The sequence below is a fragment of the Petaurus breviceps genome, unplaced genomic scaffold (assembly GCF_028583685.1).
Source record: "Petaurus breviceps papuanus isolate PSGF00001 unplaced genomic scaffold, PetGlider_PUasm1.0 171, whole genome shotgun sequence".
Lineage (NCBI taxonomy): Eukaryota > Metazoa > Chordata > Mammalia > Diprotodontia > Petauridae > Petaurus > Petaurus breviceps.
This window is the reverse complement of record NW_027185754.1, coordinates 968,084-986,497: the sequence shown is the minus strand read 5'-3', so window position 1 is coordinate 986,497 and position 18,414 is coordinate 968,084. Positions and strand designations below refer to the sequence as shown.

The 18,414-nt window shown below is 37.7% G+C and overlaps 2 protein-coding genes across 2 annotated transcripts in view; one reads left to right on the top strand and one right to left on the bottom strand.

Annotated features, from left to right (window-relative positions):
• The window catches only part of LOC138157033 (liver carboxylesterase 1-like), a 280,580-nt gene that overhangs the window by 100,334 nt on the left and 161,832 nt on the right, over nucleotides 1-18,414 (bottom strand). The gene's annotated exons all lie outside the window — the stretch shown is intronic.
• LOC138157317 (liver carboxylesterase 1-like) overlaps nucleotides 6,760-18,414 on the top strand; it is a 35,298-nt gene continuing 23,643 nt past the window's right edge. Inside the window, exons 1-5 of the mRNA XM_069082838.1 lie at nucleotides 6,760-6,924; nucleotides 8,143-8,347; nucleotides 9,871-10,012; nucleotides 14,733-14,866; nucleotides 18,362-18,410. Coding sequence (XP_068938939.1) covers nucleotides 6,849-6,924; nucleotides 8,143-8,347; nucleotides 9,871-10,012; nucleotides 14,733-14,866; nucleotides 18,362-18,410 — 606 coding nt within the window. The 5' untranslated portion in view covers nucleotides 6,760-6,848. The remainder of the gene's footprint in view (nucleotides 6,925-8,142; nucleotides 8,348-9,870; nucleotides 10,013-14,732; nucleotides 14,867-18,361; nucleotides 18,411-18,414) is intronic.

Sequence of the window (18,414 nt, the reverse complement as noted above, 5' to 3'; positions counted from 1 at the left end):
TTAGGTTCCAGCTCCCCAGACAATATGTGATTTCATCAGGAAAGAAATAATTTCATCTCCCTTGACATCAATGGTGTCCAAGGGGCTCACCATTTTGAAAGTCAGCTTAGGTGAAGCAGATACCACATTGGCCCTGGAACATAATGCTACTTTTTCACAATCACTTACAGACTTTAGAGGATATTTTGATGCTCATAATGTCATTGTTAAAGGAAGGAAACACAGGAGATACAGAGGGTCACTAGCGGCCTCTGTAAAAGCAGAGCTGGCTGAATTGACTCTCTACTTGGGAAAAGCTACAACTAAAGTGGATGTTGAGGAACATGAGAGAATTTACTCAACGGGGAAGTCAGATATGTTTGGGTAAATTGACTAAATGAGCCTTCCTCCAAACTATCCTTCTATGCTTCTATCACAGAGAGAATGGGGTCTGGGATTTGGTCTGGGATAGGGATAGATATTCTGATGTTTTTAGGTCTAAATTCTGCATCCCTAAAACAAAATTCATTACCTCCCACAGTCACTGTCATTTCTCCAGTCATCTGGGTTGTAAACCCCAAATCATCCCTAACATTTGCTTCTCCCTTTACCAATGCTCACACCCAAATCAGTGACTAAGTACTTTTGATTTTGCTTCCATATAATATTTCTTAACATTGTTCTTCTTCTCTTCATTCCCATGGCCATCGGACTGGTTCATCTGCTCAACGTCTCTCTGTCAAATGCTTCACCATAAATAACAGATAGGTTTTATCAGTAATAGGGACACTAAAGAACTCTTGCCATCTGCTGTCTTACTATAAGAATCACAAGGTCCTTTTGTCTTAACTTGCAGCTGAAACCTCCTGTATATTTTTTGGCTCCATTAATATGTGATCTCCTTAGAGCATGGACTGTCTTGCTCATCCACATGAATCCCCAGCATTTAGCCTTGTGCTTTGTACAGAGTAAGCTTTTACTTCCTTTCAGTCATTCATTGTTACACTTGTAGCTTCAGTTGTTTCTCCTCTACAAGCTAAATTATTTTAATTATTGAAAATAATGATAACAATGAGGCAAGTTATACTGCTCAAGAACCTTTCATTGATTCTCTATTATTTGTATGATAAAGTACAAACTTTTCACATTGGTGTAGGCCTACTTTTATATGACTATTTTATGACACTCCACTTAAAGGACTTTACCTTCCCGACAAATCAGTCTAACTGGAAATTCCTGAACTCATTTGGACTTCTGTACATTTGCACAGTCAATCTTTCATGCCATAAAGGAATTAAATCTTCACCTTTGTCTTTTAGTATCCATATCTCCCTTTATGGTTCAGGTCAATTACTGCCTCCTCTTAATATATTCTCCCCACTCAAATTAGTAGGTTACATGATATGGCATGCAAGTAGACATTTTTAAAGAAATATTTGCATTATTTTCATTAGTTCCCAATTACATTGTAAAACATTTTTAACATTTTTTTTAATTTTTTGAGTTCTAAATTCTCTCCTTTCCCCCTACTATTCTCTCATCCTTGAAAAAAAGAAGCAATCTTATGTCAATTGTACATGTGAAGTCATTCAAAACATTTCCAAAGTAGTGAAGTTGCAAAAGAAAATACAATACAAAACGAGAAAAGTAACACAACATAGGCATCACAAATACTTAGGTCCCTTAGGAGTGTACCCAATATGGAGAATCTTTAATATACTTTGTTTTATTTTGGCTGAGAGAAGCCTTGATTCAAATTTATCTGGCAGGACCTGGCATGTGGTTTGTCAAGCACCCCTAAAACCTGAACCTCAACACATGCCTTTACTCTAAAATCTTGCCTTTGCTTGTCTAACCATTCAATTTCAGAGCTTAAGTCAAGCTCAGCCCTTCCCCTCTAAGCCTCATTCTCTCCTCCAGAGTCATCTGAATCCAATGACAAGTACACCAGGACAACTGGAAATGGCCCGGGAAGCAGTGGGAAACCCTGGCCCTTTTAAATTGAGGGCTTTTCTTTGTCTCAGTTTTTCTTTGGAAACAACTATTCAATGATTAGAGGCTAGGTAAGAAATGAAGCGACAGAAACTTTGGAGCTACAGAACCCAGAAAATGACACAGAGAAGCTAATCTCCCACTGAGGACAGCCTGGCAGGTTGACAAGAAGTGGCCAGCGCGCTGCTCTGGGAACTGACCATAGCCCAGCACTGAGGTTTTAGCCTCAGGGTGGCCTGACCAGCTGCTGGCTGGAGGAACTTCAGATCACCAGCAGCTGTGGCTGTTTTCAGAATTAACAACACATAGATGCTAAGGACAAAGTGAGAAGTCAGTGCAGTGTGGACTTTAGGATCCAATAGTACAAAAGGGGGGTTGGCCATTGTCCCCAGAGCAAAAAGCAGCTGAGACATTGCAGCTATGCAGCCATTGCCACATGGCTGCTTCAGAGCTACTGGTCTGCCGATTGTAGGGGCACCAAGCAACAAGTCTGGGGGGGTAATCACTCTTGCTTTAACCTTCTTGGACCTGGATTGCAGTCTAGGGTGGAGGTACTGGGGTTTGTGAACAGCTTTCCAGGGCATGTGGAGGCTTCAGAGAGGGCACACAACCAATACCTTCGGCAGCTGAGAAAACACCAGCATTTGGTATGAAGCTCTCCTGTCTGGTAGTAGAGTCCTGCTGTGGCAAAAAGTCCAAACATCATGTAATTGAGTAGCAACATGAGCAAATGAGGGAAGCAAAGCAAACAAAGCAACCCAATTTTACACTCCTATTTTGGTGAAAAAAAGGACCAAAGCATGGAACAGGAGGAAGACAGTGGATTCAGAACTCCTGCACTAAAAACTTCCAAGAAAAATATGAGCTGGTTATAGGCCATAGATGGCCTTGAGAAGGATTTTGAAAATCAAATAAGAAAAGTGGAGGAAAAATTGGGAAGGGAAATTATAATAATGAAAGAAAATTATGAAATGAGGGTCAACAACCTGACTGAAGGAAATGACACCTTAAAAAATAGAATAACTCAAATGGCAAAAGAGGCTCAAAATGCCAATGAGGACAATAATGCCTAAAAAGTCAAATTTGCCAGATGGAAAATGAATCTCAAAAGCTCACTGAAGAGAATCATTACTTCAGAATTAGATTGGAGCAAATGGAAGCGAGTGACTTCATGAGAAATCAAGATAATATTAAACAGGTCCAAACAAATAAAAAAAATAGAAGGCAATGTGAAATATCTCATTGGGAAAACACTGACCTGGAAAATAGATCCAGGAGAGATAATATAAAAATTATTGGTCTACATAAAGTCATGATAAAAAAAAAAAACCTAGAAATCATCCTACTAGAAATTCTCAAGGAAAATTACCCTGATGTTTTAGAACCAGAGGACAAAATTGAAGTTGAAAGAATCCACTGATCACCTCCTGAAAAAGACCCCAAAAAGAAAACTGCCAGTTCTATTATAGCCACGTTCGGGGATTCCCTGATAAAGGACAAAATATTACAAGCAGCCAGGAAGAAATAATTTTAATATTGTGGATGCACAATCATGATAACACAGGATCTGTCAGCTTCTACACTGAGGGATCAAAGGGTTTGGAATATGATATTCTGGAGGTCAAAGGAGGAGGGATTAAAACCAAGAATCACTTACCCAGCAAAACTGAGTATCATGTTTCAGGGGAAAATGTGGTCATTCTGTGGAATAGAAGACTTTCAAGCATTCTTGATGAAAAAACCAGAGTTGAATAAAAATTTTGACATTCAGGTACAAGAAGCAAGAGAAGTATGAGAAGGTAAACAGGGAAAAGAAATCATAAGGAACTTATCAAAGTTGATAAGTTTTTTACATCCCTACATGGAAAAACAATAATTGTAACTTATGAAACTTTTCTCAGTATGAGAATAGTTGAAGGGAATACAATTTTATATGTATATATATATATATATATATATATATATATATATATATATTTGTGGGTATGTACATACATACATATATATGTCTATTTAAGATGGTATATGGGCATATGAATACATATGTGAATGTGTTTATATATGTTTACAGGTAAACATAGATTGAGGGCACAGAACCCATTTAATAGGAAGGGATAATAATTAAAAAGAGAAATTAAGAGGTGAGAGAAATATATGAGAGGAGATGGGGAGAGACAGAATGGGGTAAACTATGTCATATAGAAGAGGCAAGGGAAAATGGTCACAATGGAGAGGAAGAACAGGAAGGCAAAAGGGAATGGGTCAACCTTATTCTCATTGAGTTTGGCTTAGGGAGGGAATGCCATACATACTAAATAGGGTATCTCACCCTCCAGGAGTTTGGGGGGGAAGAAGATAAGAGGGGGAATGATGGAAGGGAGGGTAGGCTGGGGGGGAGGGAAGTTTGAAGCACCCATTTTTGAAAAAGGATGGGATCAAAGTAGAGAATAGAACAAGAGGGAGGTGGGATAGGAGGGAGGGAAATATAGTCAATCTTTTACAATATATCTACTATGTTATTGTTTTGCATAGCTACACATGTACAACCTATATTGAATTGCTTATATTCCCAGTAAGAATGCACAATAAGGGAGGAAGGGAATGAATCTGGAACTCAAAGTTTTAAAATCAAATATTAAAAATATATATAGTATTATTAATATTATATTACATATAACTGGGAAATAAGATATACAGGCACTGGGGCATAGATATCCACAGTGCCCTACTGGAAAATTAGAGGATGCATTGGGGTAGATATGGAAGAGAACATATTGGAGGAGGGGATATCCAGTGGGATCGCTATTTTGTGGTGGAGAGTAGGGGAAAAACGGGGAGAAAATCTGTAATTCTAAATCTTGCGGAAATGAATGATGTAAACTAGAAGTTAATAAAGCATTTGATTTAAAAAAAATATGTGAAAATGGAAAAAAATGGGGCAACATATAGACTGGCTTGACTTCCCTCCCTTACATCATCTCCTCTCATCCGCTTCCCTCCTACTCTCCTGTAGGGTGAGCTACCCTATTTAGTGTGTATGTAATTCCCTCCCTAAAATAAATTCAATGAGAATAAGGTTGACCCATTCCCTTTTGCCTTCCTGTTCTTCCCCTCCATTGTGACCATTTTCCCTTACCTCTTCTATATGAGATAGTTAACCCCATTCTATCTCTCCCCATCTCCTCTCATTATATTCCTCTCTCACCTCTTAATTTCACCTTTTAAGTAGTATTCCTTTCTATTAAATTGGTTTTGTCTCTTCTATCTATGTATACCTGTATACATACATACACTCATTCACACATGTATTCGTACACCCATATAGACATGTATGAATGTGCATATATGTTTATATGCATACATATACACACACATATATATATATATACATTTCTATTCCCTTCAACTTCTTCAATTGCTCATTAGACTGACTATATGTAGAAGAAGGAGAAAGAGAACTTGATTCAACTCAAGAGACCTGATTTCAAATATAGGCCCTGATATTTTCTATGTGGGTTTTACTAAGTGACTTAACTGTTCCAATAGGTAGTTTCTTCATCTGCAAAATTAATGTGATAATATTTTCTCTATGTATATTAAAATGTAATGTGGAAAGTAGTTTGTTTATAAATTTTGACATGCAAGAGCCATACAAATGATTATTTCTATCATGCTGTTATTATTTTTATATGTTGCCCTAAATGAGTCTGTCTTGCATCAGTAAACTTTGGCTTCCTTTGCTTTAGGCACTTCCTCTTATATTTCCTTCCCATCTGCCCATATAATATATACCCAGTCTACAACCAGTACTTAGGGTTCCTTGATAAGTCAGAGATTCTTTCTCTAAAGAATTCAGACTTGAAATGTCTTTTGCACTGGTTAGAAAATACATGGGAGAAGAAGTGGGAGTTCTTCAAGAATACCCTGTAATCTAAAAGATGGGAGTGCCAGACAATCCATAAGACCATAGCTTGACCATGTTACAGAATTTTACTGAACGAGTGTCTAAACTGGGAATACTGAGAACCTCACAAAACACTCCTAGAGACAGGGATGCCAGTAATCTAGTAGAGGTTAAATTGATCGTTTTCAGAGTGAGGAATATTCTCTAAGTGGGAGTGAACGCACAGTTTGTATACATAAATGACAAGTGAGGAATGAAGAGGGGAAAGGTGGATTACAAAGAATTATTTCCAGGGCCAGAGTACTTTCCCATGACATCCTCACAAGTTCATAATACAGATGTTCTGGAGTCCTTTGGGAACAGTATTGTTTAAAGTATTTGGGGGTCATTAATTATTCGAGTGCAGTACCAGAATTCTATGATGGGACAGGAATGTACTGATTACGAGAGCATTCCCAAAGGTTTGATTGATCATTTCAAGCTTCATTATAAGAGCCTGACTCCCAAGTCAGAATCTCCTGAGAAATCTAAATTATTAGTATATTCATTCCACATATCATATCAACTAATACAAAAATCATAATTCCCTTCACATCCATCTTACCCCAAGGGTTGAAATCATATCACACTGTGTGAGTGACTTTGTGTGCCCTGGTGAAAGGGGTAAAATACACTGTGCTTTCAGGGTGAAAGTATGCCTTCCTTAATCTCAGCCTTGTTTACTGACACGGGTATTCAGTTTCATTACAGAATATTTAATGATTAGAGTTCTGCAAAGTAAGAAAGGAAGTTAATTGAAGAGTCTTAAAACATTAACTATAGTTTATCAGTAAGGAAATATATTCTTCTTTCGTTTCTGAGTGACTTGGCATGCTCTGATTAAGTACAGGGGTGAGTCACTAAAGGATTTTATACGTATGCAACCCAGAAGCAAACTTTGACCTTAAATACAGCTCAGATCCCCACACTGGACATGTGGAAAAGAACTGCTCCAAAGATGTGGCTGATTTCCCTGATTATCTGCTGCGTCATTGCATACACAACTCAGGGTAAGATTTTCGTGCATTTCTACCTTTTTCAGAAACAAAACAAACAGTAAAAGTTACTGAGATTCTTTGGTATATCTCAGATAAAAAGTTAGCTTGGCTTGTCAATCTGTTTGGAAAAAATATATTTTGTTATGAATTTAAATTATTAACAAATTGTACATCTAGCATAAGAAGTAAAGTGGGCAAATGGGGGGAAATAATCTTTGCATTACAGATATACACGTAAAATCCAAAACTATTCCTTTATACTGGTCAAAGCAGATGAATAAATATTTCTGAAAAGAAAAATTCAAAATTTTTAACAATAATATGAAGGAAGAATTCAAATGAAATAAATTAAAAACAATACAACTCTGAAATATTATTTCACACTCTACAAATTGGCAGACTATAAAATATTGGAACAGTTAGTGTGGGAGGGATTGTGAGAAGATAGACACATTATTGTAGTTTATTTTTTTGGAATTGAGAATCAGTCTAACCATTTTGGGAAGCAAATTTAGAGTTTTTCAAGAAAAGTGTCTAAAATGTCTATAAACCTTGATGAAGCAATTTCACTACTAGGCTGCTTGCTTTGTAGAGATGAAAGGAACATGGGTTGACAATAATCATATATTTTCAGGCTTTTTAATGTATTGATTGTTTTTGTTGATTGACTTTTTCCTTTTTATGTTTTCTTTAAATATCTATTATTTGAGTTGACTGGGAGGAAATAGAGGAAGAATATTGGGAGAAATGCCAATGACGTTACAACCAAGGAGGTCAATAAAAATTCATTTTTGTAAAAAGGAGACATTTAGAGCCGTGAGGCTTTTAGTAAGTTACATCTATGTTCCTCAGTTTCCTCATCTATAAAATCAGGATAATATTACTATTTATCTTGTGACTTATGAGCAAAGTATTTTTGTAAACAAGAAAGTCCTATGGAAACATGATTTACTATTATTATAATGTCTCTGTAGCAATGCCATTTCCATTCTATCAACTGATATTTGAAACAATCCTATAGAGAACTATTAATTTTTCCCACTTATAGATGAGGAGCAGAAGTTGCAGAAAGCTTTTATTATTTTTCCAAGCTCCCTTAGTTAGTATGGAAGAGAGCTGGTTATATATAAATCCCCAGGAATCCTGATTCTTAGTTCAATGCTGATTCTGTTCTGCCATGTTGTCTCCTCAAGTGAAATCACTTTTCCTTGCCTCTCTCAAATTGCACAGGGCCACAGTCCTCAGCACCTGTAGTAGAAACTAAATATGGGAAAGTTCAAGGCAAACAAGTGATACTGCAAGAATTGGACAAATCTGTCAATGTTTTCCTGGGAGTCCCCTTTGCCAAGGCCCCTCTTGGACACCTGAGGTTTGCTCCACCCCAGTCTCCTGAGCCCTGGGATTATGTGAAGAACACCACTACATACCCACCCATGTAAGCTAGAAGACATTAGGGGTTTTTTGGAGAGGGGAGGGCTTCAAAGAGAGAAAATCATTATTTCTTAATTAAGAGAACTATCTCCTAACTCTTGACTGGTTTTCTGCTGTTCCAGAACTCTCCAACCATTTGTTAATTCTTTGATTTGCCTATCTCTTCCTCCTCCCTGAAAACATTCCTATTTCTTCTCTTTCCTACATCTCAGGTGTACACAGTGAAATGGTCCTGAGCTATAAAGTGATCCATCTTTCTTGGAAACCTTAGCCAGGGGTGGGGAAGCTGTGGCCTCTCCTTAATAAAGGATTTGCTCTGTAAAGTTTGGATTCAGTCAAAGTTTTGGATTCCCACACTTGAGGGGCATGTAGGTGGCACAGTGAATAGAGCACTGACCCTGGAGTCAGAAGCACCTGAGTTCAAATCTAGCCTCAGACTCTTACCACTTACTAACTATGTGACCCTGGGCAAATCACTTAAACCCAACTGCCCTGCCTTCCCCTTTCCAAAAGAAAAAAAGTCACACTAGAGAAAGCAAAGAGCCACATGTGGTCTCCACGCTGCAGGTTCTCCACCTCTGCCTTAGCTACAATGAACAAAGGAAGTACCTGCTACACTCCAATTCATAAATAGATGAGAATGCATTATTTGCTTGATTGCAATCAAACAAATATCTGGGAACATACTGTCTAGCACTTAATTTTTCTGTTTTTCTCATATGTTGTTTTTGTTTGTGTGTTTTGCTTTTTGGAAGCAGGAATTCAGGGAAATTGAACAAAATAAGTACTTGATGTAGTCTCCTTCATAAATAGATGGGACAGCTTTATTTGCTTGATTGCAATCAAACAAATATCTGGAAACATATTGTCTAGCAAGATGACAACTGTCTTTTGCCTCCATTCTTCATTCGTGCCAGGATTGTATCTAATTATAAAGAGACCCATCCACTGACATCTATGGGTTCAGTGACTTTAAAATAGATAGGTTGCAAGAGAGAGTCTTGGAATAAGAATCATAATTTCAGCCAAGACTCTTCTGTTTCATAAGTCTGATCTTGATTTATTCACATAACTTTTCTGTTTTTCTCATATGATCAGTGGACAGAAGGCTGGTAATTCTACTTAACTTACAAACAAAAAGTCCAGAGAGTGAGAGCCTGAAAGACTCTTTGTGCAGTTAGTAGCAGCTCTAGGGTAATAGTTTTGCATTTTGTAATCCATGAAGCAACACCAATATTTAAAAAATCAAGAATAATTTCTACAGACCATCTGCCTTATAACTTTCACCCTTTTACATTCTATGTTTCCTAAGAACAATATGTGCTTTATTCATAGAATGTGGCTTTCAGCAAGTCACCTTCCCCTTCTATGCCTCAGTTTCCTCATGTGTAAAATGAATATGTTCCATTAGGTGATCTCTACGAACCCTACCAGCTCTAAAGCCTCTAATCAGTGATGCTGTGACCCCAGATATGCTTTCCTGAGATGCTGTCAAAAATAAGTGATTTCCTACATTTCATTGCACAGGTGTGCACAGAATCCACTTGAAGGAGATTTTCTGGCAAAACTTTCCGGCAATCAGAATGCGACTTCCTTGAAAAATTCTGAAGACTGTTTGTACCTGAACATTTATACCTCAGCCGACCTGGCAACAAAAACTAAGTTACCTGTAAGCACTTTATGCTTTGGGTTGTTTTTAACTTTGAATTTAATGGGTTGTGGTTCGTTCTTGCATCTATAGAAGATGAGAAAAGGCAGATCTAATCTAACCTCCCTTAATCATCATTTCTCCCTCTATTCAGTCCTTCCCTTCCCTTAGCCTGTTGCTCTCCTACTTATGTTTCCTAATATGTGTGTCTATATTTTTTATCTACCTATCTATCTATCTATCTATCTATCTATCTATCTATCTATCTATCTATCTATCTAACTATCATCTATCTATCTATCTACCTATCTATCTATCATGTATGTAGCTATCTCTCTCTAACTAATCTATCATCTGTCTCTGTCTTTGTATGTCTGTCTCTCCCTCTTTCTCTGTGAATATATATATATGTATATTATATATATATATATATATATATATATATTCAGAACCTACCTGCCCCTCCCCAATGTAAAAAAATTTCCTTATATGCCTTTTTCTTTCTTTTACTTTCTCCTTCTCCCATTCCTCTTTCTTACTCTATTTTTGGTGTGATTATCACAACATAATTTAGTCACACTTCTGACCTTTGTTTATGGGAACTCCTACCAAAGGTCCTAATAATGACATAGTTCTTAGGAGTTAGAAGTATCATCTTCCCATTAAGAATGTAAATGACTTAATCTTATTAATTCCCTAATGATTTCTCTTTCATGTTTTCCTTTTTAGACTTTTCTTGATTCTTGTGTTTGAATTGCAGATTTTTCCATTCAGTTCTCATCTCTTCATGAAAAATGCTTAAAAGTTCACTAAATAATTAAATTTTCAATAATTTTTCTTCTGAAGAGTTGGACTACATTTTGTTGGATATATTATTTTTACTTGTAATAGTAGCTCATTTGCCTTCTGGAATCCTGCATTTCAAGCCCTCCATTTTTTTATTGTGATAGTTGCTATATATTGTATGATCCTCACTGTGGTTCCAAGGTATTTGAATGATTTCTTTCTCACTTCTTTTACTATTTTCTCCTCGATCTTGGAGCTGTGGAATTTGGTTAACACATTCCTGGAAGTTTTCATTTTGGTATCCCTTTCAGGAAGTGATCAATAGATTAGTCTGTTTCTATTTTTCCCTCTGTTTCTAAGGTATTGAGATAAGTTTTCATTTTAATTTCTCAAAATATGAGGTCTAGAACCTTTCTCTTTAAAAAAAATCATTGCTTTTGGTACTTCAATAATTTTTACCCCTCCTTATTCTGCTTTCCATGTCATTTGTTTTTTCAATGAAATATTTCACATTTTCTCCATTTTTTTTTCATTCTTGTGATTTGGTTTTATTGGTTCTGATACGTTTTGTAGTTATTAGGTTACATTTGTATAATTCCCATTTTAAAGGAATTGATTTCTTTATTAAGATTAAAAAAAATTTTTTTTTGCTTCTTTTTTTGGAGAGGGGAGGGCAGGGTAATTGGGGTTAAGTGACTTGCCCAAGGTCACATAGCTAGTAAGTGTTAAGTGTCTGAGATTGGATTTGAACTCAAATCCTCCTGACTTCATGGCCAGTGCTCTATTTACTGCGCCATCTAGCTGCCTCTTATTAATACTTTTTGCCTCTTTTTTTCAATTTGGATAATTTTGTCTTTTTAAGGATTTATTTTCATCAATGAACTTCTGTATATCTTTTACCACACTGTTAATTTTTTCTTAATTTTCTTGCATTGCTAATTTTCCCAACTTTTCTTCAACTACTTTGTTTTTTAATAAATCATTCCTTTTGCCCCTTTTATTGCTTAATTTAGCTGCAAAAGTCATTCCTTTTGGGGCTCTTATTCAATCTGTATTTTTCTTTTATCTTTTGCTTGAAGATGTTTTCTTGTCTATTTCTGAAATGGATTGTTAGGATTCCCTGCCACCATAGCAGCTTTTTAAGATCAGATTCCTTTTTTGTTGTTTTCTCATTTTTATAATCTATTTCTAGACTTCAAACTTGAAGTTAGAGTTGAGTTTTGCTCAATTGGATGCGCAGATGGGTGAGCAATTACTGTCTCAAGCTTCTGGCTTTTATGTTTTGACTCTTTTATTTTCACAACTTGTTCTGTGTAGGGGTCTATCATATTTTTGGTTCCTTCAATTTGATGAAATCTAGGAAATCTCAGGGACACCTAGGTGGCACAGTAAATAGAGCACTGGCCCTTGAGTCCAGAGGATCTGAGTTCAAGTGTCTGAGTCCTCAGACACTTAACACATACTAGCCATGTGACCTTGTACAAGTCACTGAACTCCAACTGCCTTGCATTCCTCCTTCCAAAAAGCAAAACAAACAAAAAGAATACAAGAAAAAAAGAAACATAGTAAATCTGAGAGGAGGTGTGGTCACCACTCTACTGGTCTGTGATCTGGTACATACCTAGGTACCTTTCAGCCCTGAAACTATGACTTGACTCGGAAGGGGTAATGAGCAATAGAATTGTCAAACAACACCCAGTTCTGTGCCTAGTGTCACCATAGGGACCCCTTGTATTTAAATTCTCATCAGTTGCCCAATCCCAGTATCATCTCTGGGCAGTGAGAGTTCCCCAAACTACTGCTGTAATCATTGCTACAGCCCTCAAGGCACATGACTGGTGTTGCTGCACTGTACACCCACACCTGAATCATAGAACTCTCCTTCTGGACTCCTACTAACTATGCCTCATACTAACCTTTTATTGGCCAAATAACTCCAGAGTTCAAATTGGAGATTATTTTAAAGTTGTTTAGAGGGGAATGTAGGAAGAGTTTGACTACAATGCTCGATCAACAATACTGCCTTGGCTACTTCATATAATTCCTAAGAAAATTATCAATAGTAGGAAAGTTACAAGGAGCCTAAATACACACAGGACATGGGTTCAAGTCCAGTATGTGACTAGATCTGGGGTGTGTAGATTTTTGGAGCTTCCAAGGTGGTATAACCCAGGGCCAGTTCTAGTCATTGTCCTGGTGTATGTTTTTGTCCTTACCCAGGGAGCGCATCAATTCCTTGTGACCAGATTGTAATCACTCCTCTGCACCCTGCAGCTGGGTAATGACAGAAGGATTGGCCAGATTGTGCCTGGCTCTGCTCCCATCACTAGCACAGGAGTCTTGTTTAATATCTTTCTGACCTTTAGTGTTACTACTGCTGCTGCCACTAGCTCATGTTCCTGGCCAGTGTTCCCCTCCAGTTTGTGTTGGCAGCCCTCTTTTTTCACTCCTCCTAAGATGTTCTACATTAAAAACGTGAGATGCTGTGACTGGTCCTACTAAGAATATGGTTTGAGATATTTTAAAAAGCTGATTAAATAATTGGTTTGGAAGATCTCAACAGAAATATTCAATTCCCTTTGCTACCTTGGCTCAGCCCTTAAGTCCGTCTTCTATAGCTCATATATTCTTCATTCAATTGGTCCTCATAGGACAGTTTTGAGTCTTCTTGGCTACTTTCTTGTAATCCAAGATTTCTTCCCTCCCTCCCTAACAAGGCATCTATGGATAAATTGTCAAGGGAATCTGATCTTTAATGAGGGAAATTACATCTTCATTTCAATATTCTTGTGGGGTTTTGTAGGGGGTAATTTTATGTGTTTTGCTTATGCTTTTAAAAATATTCTGAGAAAGATTCCATGGTTTTCACCTAAATGCCAGTGGCATCAATGACATGCAAAAAAAGTTAAGAAATCCCCATTAATGTGTAAGTATAATTTCTCAGGAATGGGAAGAACTCAGAAGTTATCTAATAAAACTCACATTTGCACAGCAATCCAGTTTATTACTTACCAGTTAAATAATTACTCACCATCTACTTAAAGTCCTCAAGTGGTATTGGTGGTGTGAGTGTGTGTTTGTGTGTGTGTGTGTGTGTGTGTACATGTGTGGTGATGGTGGTGGCGGTAATGGTGGTGAAACAACTACTTATCAAATTATTGTTCTTGGGAATTCTGTTAGAAAGTTTTTCTAACAACAAAGTCTGCTCTACTACAAATTTCATTACTGCTCATTTTTAAGCCCAATGGGCCAAACAGAATGGGTCGACAATTTCTTTTGCATAACTGCCCTTCAAATACTTAAAGATAAGATATCATGTTCCCCCAAAGTTCTTTTTCCTGGATTAAAGAAAATATTTTATTCAATTTAATAAAATCTGGGAAGTTAAGGAAACTTCCTTTTTCTTCTCAACAACAATAGATTTTCTAAATCAGTCACATGGTTAGAGTATTGAGATCTGCATTATATGCCTGGTTTATTGTTTATGTGACAATGTCAATGGAATGGAGTGGTCCTTGACAGGTTTAACCCAAAGGATAAAGGCTCAGGGAGAATATGATGACTCCCTTAAGCTATCTGCTCCATTCTGACTTCACCCCTGTCTATGTGTTGGAGTCTATTAGAGGAAATATAAAGTCATAAAATTAGAACTAGAAACAACCTTAAAGATTACCTAGTCTACATCCTTCCTTTTAGACATTTGGGCAAGTAGAGATTTGGAAATTAGAAGTGACTTTCCTTAATTCATACAGCAAGTTAGTGGTAGAACCTAGAAAAAAATTCAGTTTTCCTGGCCTGGCCTCTAGTCCAGTTCCCATTTAATTATACCCTATCATCTCCAAAGTAATCTCCAGAATAGAGACTCCTTAGGTTGAGTGGTTTAACCCTGTATATTCTGAGGTTCCTTTTAATTTGTAGATGCTGTGACCAATAAGATTCTTGTCTCATTCCCCAGGTGATGGTGTGGATACATGGAGGAGCTTTTTTAATGGGTGAGGCTTCAAGTTTGGATGGGATGTACCTCTCAGCTCTTGAGAACGTTGTTGTGGTGGCCATTCAGTACCGTTTGGGAATCTTTGGATTCTTTAGGTAAGACCTGGAGGATGGGGACTTAGTTGATGCAAAGGAGCCTATGGTTCTTCCAACCCTGAGACTGTAATTTTTGTGTCACTTCTTTTAAGAGGTTCTAAAAACATACAATTAATTATCTGACCTTGGAAGACAATGTTTGTCTTTCTTTTTGTTTCCTTAGGGAGAGATGTGCATTTATTGGACTATTTTTTTCCCAAAATATGCTTTCTTTAGGTTCAAGGATTTAGGCAAGTGTGATCCTTAGCACACTGTGAGTATATAACAAATATAGCTAATATTATTGCAAACCTCCAGTCGACTCTCTGTACCTAGGGGCTATAAATTCTACTCAGTCTAGTTCAGTAAGCATGGATAGAAGAACTGCTATGTATTATGTAATTCAGTGAATATTTACTGAATATCTTCTATGTGCAAACTATCTAATTCAGTGAAGCATTTATTAAGTTTATAATATGTGCTCAGTTCAGGTTTTATGGGTAGAATGTTTATGCACAATTTGCTTTCAAAGAACTTACAGTCTAATATGGGAAGGCCAAATAACACAAATAAAGTACACCAAGAAGAGGGAGCTTAGTGATAAGGGAAGGTGAAGCTAATAATGTCATGAGAAATGTCACCTGAAAGGGAAGGGGAATTAGGGAATGATTTATGGGGGATATAGCATCTGTATTGAGCCTTGAAGAAAAGAAGGATTTTAATAGAGTAAATGGAGGGAATTGTGCATTCCAGACGTGGAGATGTGCCAGGAAATTCTTGGAGACAGAAGAAGTCAGGATGAGAAAATAGCACAACTAAGTCTGCTTACAACACAGAGCATGTGAAAGGGATAACTTTGAGAAAAGGCTAAACAAAAGTTAGCTGAGTCACACTGTAGAGAGCCTCCATTTCCAGGGTCAAGAATGTATTTGCCTGAAAAAGGGGAAACACTGAAGTTGTGTGTGTGTGTGTGTGTGTGTGTGTTTACTAGTGGAGTGACATGACCCTAAAGGTGCATTAGGAAGCAGAAGTGTTAATGGTGAACTAGAAAGGTGATAGACATGAGATAAGTAAACTGTATAGGTATATAATATTTTTAAAATAATTTAAATACTGGTAAAACAAAATCTCGGACAGCTTCTACAAGACTAGAAAAGTAGGACAACTGCAAGTGTAGGTCTAACATTAAATAATTCTAGCATTTATTGACAAGTCTAGCTCTTTGGAGAGGCTTGTCACCAGGTGTAATAAGAATGTAAATTTTAAAGATCTTCCCTGCCCCTAGGCTAATGTGCACCTGAAGCCTGGGGTGGGGGAGGCTTGTTTTTCAGTAGATACTTTTTGATTGGCCAGTGGGTCAATAAGGTTGTTACATTCTCTGAGCCAGGAGAAGGCTATATAAGCCCTGATGTGTAGCTTTGTTTTGGGACTCACTTTGAGAAGTGTTCTGTGATTTGATCTGAATTCTGGGAAGCCGTTGTTGAGAGTCCCCCGGCTTTGAAAAACCCAGAATGTGGAAACCCAGATGTTGACTGGGTATGGATGTAATGGTTGGACAGTTTGGAAATCTGTCTACTTGATGTTTCTGTCTTGATAATTATGCCTGTATACTTTGAGGTTCAGGGTGCTGACCTTTTCTCCTGAACAAGGTAAACGATATATGTCTGACTGATTAAAGTAAGCTTGTTAACCCATTTTGAGTTGCTTTCCTTTAACAAAGCAGATCCAAGAACCTGTGTGAGCAGGCACCCTGGGGACGCTGGGGTGCTTGCTGCAACACCAGGCAAGTTTATTCCAAGTAGTGTGTGTGTGTGTGTGTGTGTGTGTGTGTGTGTGTGTGTGTGTGTGTGTGTGTGCGCGCGCGCGCGCGCGCACCTACACATGCACGTGTTTGTAGGGAAGGGAGAGAAGATGTGATCTATGCTAGCAGAGGAACTAACCACACATTTGGAAATTATGGCTTTTTTGGAATTTTCTTCTCTTCTCTTATTTTGTCATGCTTCCTCCGTCTCCCTATTTTTATTTATGGGCCCCAATTGCACCCTAGGCTACTACCACCCCACAGGGATATTTACAGCACCCCCACAAGGGGCAGTATTGCTGTCCTTTGGGAAACTGTTCCTTCTGTCTAAAATACACTATCTGCTCATTAGTATCTTTTAGAAACTCTAGTTTCCTTCGAAACTCATTTCAAAGGGCAGCCAGGTAGCACAGCGAGTGAGAGCACCTGCTCCAGTGTCAGAACGACCTGGAGATCGAATCCCGGGCTCAGACACTTAGCACCCACCCAGAAACACCTGACTGAGTAACCTTGAGCAAGTTACTTAACCCGCATTGCTTAGGGGCGGCCAGGTGGTTCAGCGAGTAAGAGAACCAGCTCCAGTGTTGGGACGACCTGCAGATTGAATTCCGGGCTCAGACAACTCAGCACTACACCCAGAAATAACTGGCCATGTAACCTTGAGCAAGTTACTTAACCCTGATTGCTTAAAAAAAAAAACAAACTCATTTTAAGCACCCCCTCTGATATGAAACCTTTGCTAAGCCCTCACATGCTATTGCCTCCGCACTCCTCTAAAATCATATTTATTTACTTTGTACACATTTTATAGTTAATTTTTTGTGTACGTACTGTTTCTTGTAATATATATTTCCTTTGGGGACAAGTATTACTTTGATCATGCCCTTGTATTTTCATTGAGTAATATATAGTAAATATTTAAAAATATTTGCTGATTGAATACCAAATTGCTACCAAATGCTGATTGTCTCTTCTTGGTGCTGTCTATGCTCTTTTAGATGGGCATAACATTGTCTCTGACATATAATTCCATTCTTTTTATGGTTGTACAACTCTACTCTGATACTGTATGATGGGCTTTGCCTTTTCAGTATCATCTGCTAGAATCTCTGGTCTTATCTACCATCATTTGATGCCTAGCAAGTCTCTCTCGTATAGGTATAGGCTCAATCTCATTAATTGCATAGTTGCTGAGTCTATGAGCCAACATACCTAGCCAGGAAACCAACAAAATCCAGCAGAAAATGCACAAGTTAACACTGATTTGCTCTTTCTGAATCATGGAGTCAAATGTCCTGTTTTCCTGGGCAAGATTTATACTCTTTAATCCTACACAATAGGTGGGTAAGGAAGCAACTTTGTTTTAAATTCTCTCATATCTGGGATGAGAGAAATTTCGGGAACTCTCCCCAAGATAATGCCACAGAAAGTATGTAGAGGGTAGGCAGATGAAGTCCCAAGAACTCCCCAAATCCTGACTGATTGGAAAGGAGACATGCAAATAAAGTTAGATCAAAATACAAGGCTAAGTGAAGCCATTGACCCACCCTCTTTCCTTTACTCCACATATCTTCTGTGGGAAAATGGTGGGATTGGGAATTTATTCTCTTTTGGTAATCTCTGTTCAGCACAAAAATTGTATCTCTCTAAGTTTAGTGATAGTCACTTCTTTTTTAACCACCCATCTTCCTCCTCCTTTCTGTTCTTCCTTGCAGCACTGGAGATGAACATGCCCGAGGGAACTGGGGTTACTTAGACCAAGTGGCTG